Raw genomic sequence first — 3752 nt, forward strand, 5'->3', positions numbered from 1 at the left:
AGAGGTAACAGATGTCAGCTGCACCTTGTTGCACCATTTGAGGGTAGAAACAGATGTTGTTTGATTTCTTGTTTGTACCGCCTTACAAATTTTTATGGCAGCACAAATGCAGAATGAATAGACGTTGATTCCTTTTGTTTGTGCCACATGACAGGGAAAATTAGTAGCACAGCAGGTAATAATAGTCATACAATCACAGACAATGAGGGCTGGAAGGGCCCTCAGGAGGTCACATCAAGTCCAACCCCTGCTCAAAACAGGACCAGCCCCAACTAGGTTATCCCAGCCAAGGCTTTGCCTAGCCACGCCTCAAAAAACCTCCAAGGAAAGAGATGCCACCGCCTCTCCGGGTAACCTGTTCCGTGCTTCACCACCCTCCTACTGAGGAGTTTCTGCTAATACCCAACCTAAACTTCGCTGGATGCTCCTTGTCCTGCTTTATTGTGGTGGATGTCTGTTTGGCCAAGCAGAGGAAACCCCGCTTCCCCACTGCCCCCACTGCCCCGGAGCAGCACTGTGGAGCTGAGACTGGCCGGAGGGCAGGGGGGGTGTCCCAGCACCCCCCCACTGCCACAGACCCCACCGTGGGTGACACGTGCTTCCCCACTGGGTGGGGGAGCGCCCGGCATCCCCTGCTGCCCCAGACCCGTGGGTGGGGGGAGGACCAGGCCTCCCCACCCGCCAGCCCGTGGAGGTGATGGAGCCTGGAAGCACCTTTCCCGCCGGCCCTGGGGGGAGCAGCGAGGAGAGGAGGTGTCTGCCACCATCAGCACGGGGCGGGGCACCGCCACGAAAGACCATGCTGCTTTGCGGAGATGGCTGCGCCCTCTGGAGAACAGGGCAGGGCGGCAAATCCAAGGCCAAAGGGCTGGCTTAGACTAGGGTCCCGGTGCGGAGCTGGGGGGCACCCCCAGAGCCCGGCTGTGCCTCAGTGTACCGCTCCAGCAGGAGACCCATTTGTTTTCCCCGGCACGTGGCAGAGCGGAGGCCGCGCGGCTCTGCCCTCGTGCCGCCCGCGGACGCCCCAGAGCGGCACAACGGACACGCCCCGCCCCGCCCCGCACAACCCACTCACCCACGACCACTCGCATGGCTCGCGGGGGGCGCACTGCACATGCGCCGTCTGGGCAGGAGCGGAACCGCGCGTGCGCGGCTTTCGGGCCGGGCGGGACTGCGCATGCGCGGCTTTCGGGCTGGGTGAGGCTTTCAAGCGCAGAACGGCGGCGCCAGGATGCGTGCGCAGCGTGGCTGTGCGCGCGCGCGCGCTCTGTGCGAGCAGCAGCAGTAGGGGCTCGGCGCAGGGCGGCGCATGTAAGGCCGACGGGCTGGGCACGGAGAAGGAGGGCGATGTTCAGGTCTCCCTGTTGCTCCACAGTACACTTCTTGTTTCAGCGGGGCTGGAAGGAGCCTCCCCGGGTCTCGTAGTCCAGCCGCTTCAAGGCAGGATCGTCCCTGACTAAACCCTTCTGTGCCCGATCCCAAGCAGCACGTATCGTGCCGTGCCGTGCCGTGCCGTGCCATGCGTACGTGGCGTGGCAGGATGTGCAGCATCGGATCGGGTCGGATCCCTCCTGTCATTATCAGAACAAATGGCAGACACGCGCCCTGATGCTTCATTTGTCCGAGATGAAAGGGAGACTTCCTGAAAGACTCGAAGACTTGCTGAAAGAGCTGTACGAAAGGGGGAATGAGAGCATGGGTGGTAAAGACACTCCACAGCAATGTGCTGGTATCCTTGTTTCCCAAGGGCTCAGTCCTGTCACTGTTACAGCATTTTTGTCTTAAAATTGATTTCTGTGGGCAATGAAAATATATTGTTAATGGGGAAGATGATACAAGTTATGATTTAGAGATGTTTCTTAATTTAGAAAAGATGGGAATTGGGAGATGTTTCCTCAGGGAGTAGCTGCAGTCAGAAACTGAGCACATCTACACTTTCTTTAACGCACCTTAAGTACTGCACATTCAGTTTAGTACTTCCTTAAAAATGGACTAAAAATGCAGTACCTAGAGTTACTGCGCAGTAGTGCTGGCACATGGTTATTTAGTGATGCTTACTGTGCATTAGCCTAATAACACTGCGCGGTAGCTATTAGCGTGGTTTGTGCCGTGACACACTACTGCACAGTGTTATTAGGCTAATGCATAGTATGCATCTCATGTAGTCACTCCCACTAAAGATCTGACGAGGCTTATCTACAGCTGCATTGAGTTTTTACATTTTCTCATCCATGCCTGGCTGTCTTACCAGTAATTATTACAGCCATCCTAGCCCCTGCCCGCTAGGACACAGGCTCTTGTTGGTAACAGCCTGCAGGTTCCTACAGCTTGGGACACAAGTTGCAGTGGGGATGATTTGGAGGGTGACACCAGGAAGCTCTATGTGTTGGAGAATTTCTCAATAGCTCCAAAACAAGCTGCACCTCATGCTTGCAAGCAGCACCATGGAGCAAATGGCACTTCTAATAAAGATCCAAGTTCTTGTAATCCTAATAGAGTTTTTATTATTGCAAAGAGCTCAGTGCGTGAAACATACTGACAGTAGATGAGAATCACAGTGCAGAGTATGTGATTTAAAGTATCACCCACACAGCAAAGAGGGAGCAGGATGCCTGGAGAGACTCAGACCCCCTGCACATTTGGATTTCCAGTCAAAGAACTCAAGGAGCAGTTTGGACGCAACGGAAAGAAGAGTTGACAATGCTTCCTCTGTTTCACTGAAAGTTATTCCCACACCTGAATTGATGTTCACCTGAGTTAACATACCCAAGCTAATGTTTTTAGCTAGAGTTAAAAACAATCTGTGGGGCTTTGAAATAGGAGTCACATCATCAGGAGCAGCTAACAGCAGAATTGCAGAAGAAAGAATGGCTTGATTAGCAGAAGGCCAAGACATTAAAAAGGAGAAAGGTTCATTAACACCTATCGAATGAAGAGTTTAGAAGGAATCAGGGAGATTATGATTTCATAGATTTCATAGTCATTAGGGCTGGAAGGGACCTCAGAAGATCATCGAGTCCAGCCCCCTGCCCAAAGGGCAGGAAGTCAGCTGGGGTCACAGGATGCCAGCAAGATAAGCATCCAGTTTGCTCTTGAAGGTGTTCAATGTAGGCGCTTGAACCACCTCCGGTGGGAGGCTGTTCCAGACCTTGGGGGCTCGGACAGTAAAGAAATTCTTCCTTATGTCCAGCCTGAAACGGTCTTGTAGTAGTTTATGACCGTTCGACCTAGTCGTCATCCCTTGGGGTGCTCTGGTGAACAAACGTTCCCCCAGATACTGGTGGTCACCCCGGATAAACTTGTAGGTGGCCATCAGATCACCCCTGAGCCTGCGCTTTTCCAGGCTAAAGAGCCCCATGGCTCTCAGCCTGTCATCATAGGGTCTGCTTCCCTGGCCTCTGATCATGCGCGTAGCTCTTCTCTGGACTCCCTCAAGCTTCTCCACATCCTTTTTGAATTGTGGAGCCCAAAACTGGACGCAGTACTCCAGCTGCGGCCTCACTAAGGCCGAGTACAAGGGGAGAATGACGTCCCGGGATTTGCTTGAGAGTACAAGGGGAGAATGACGTCCCAGGATTTGCTTGAGAGTACATGATATATGATATATATATATATATGATAGATATGCATTCCCTTCCCTTCCCCAATTATTAATGGATTTTCTTTCTCTCCCTCTCTATTCCCTATAGACAAGCATGAGCGAGCTCAGACTTAGGATAAGCTTTAACATTTTTATTTTGGTAGCAAGTTTT

General features: G+C 52.7%; 1 protein-coding gene across 2 annotated transcripts in view; it reads right to left on the minus strand.

Annotated features, from left to right (window-relative positions):
• The window catches only part of SDR39U1 (short chain dehydrogenase/reductase family 39U member 1), a 12249-nt gene extending 11090 nt beyond the window's left edge, over window positions 1-1159 (minus strand). The window contains exon 1 of one of the 2 annotated variants that reach the window (XM_006034092.3): window positions 1076-1159. In XM_006034092.3, coding sequence (XP_006034154.1) covers window positions 1076-1091 — 16 coding nt within the window. In that variant the 5' untranslated portion in view covers window positions 1092-1159. The remainder of the gene's footprint in view (window positions 1-1075) is intronic. The other variant, XM_025216051.1, reaches the window with a different exon arrangement.
• Window positions 1160-3752: the final 2593 nt, after the last annotated feature.

The sequence above is a fragment of the Alligator sinensis genome, unplaced genomic scaffold, assembly GCF_000455745.1.
Source record: "Alligator sinensis unplaced genomic scaffold, ASM45574v1 scaffold79_1, whole genome shotgun sequence".
Lineage (NCBI taxonomy): Eukaryota > Metazoa > Chordata > Crocodylia > Alligatoridae > Alligator > Alligator sinensis.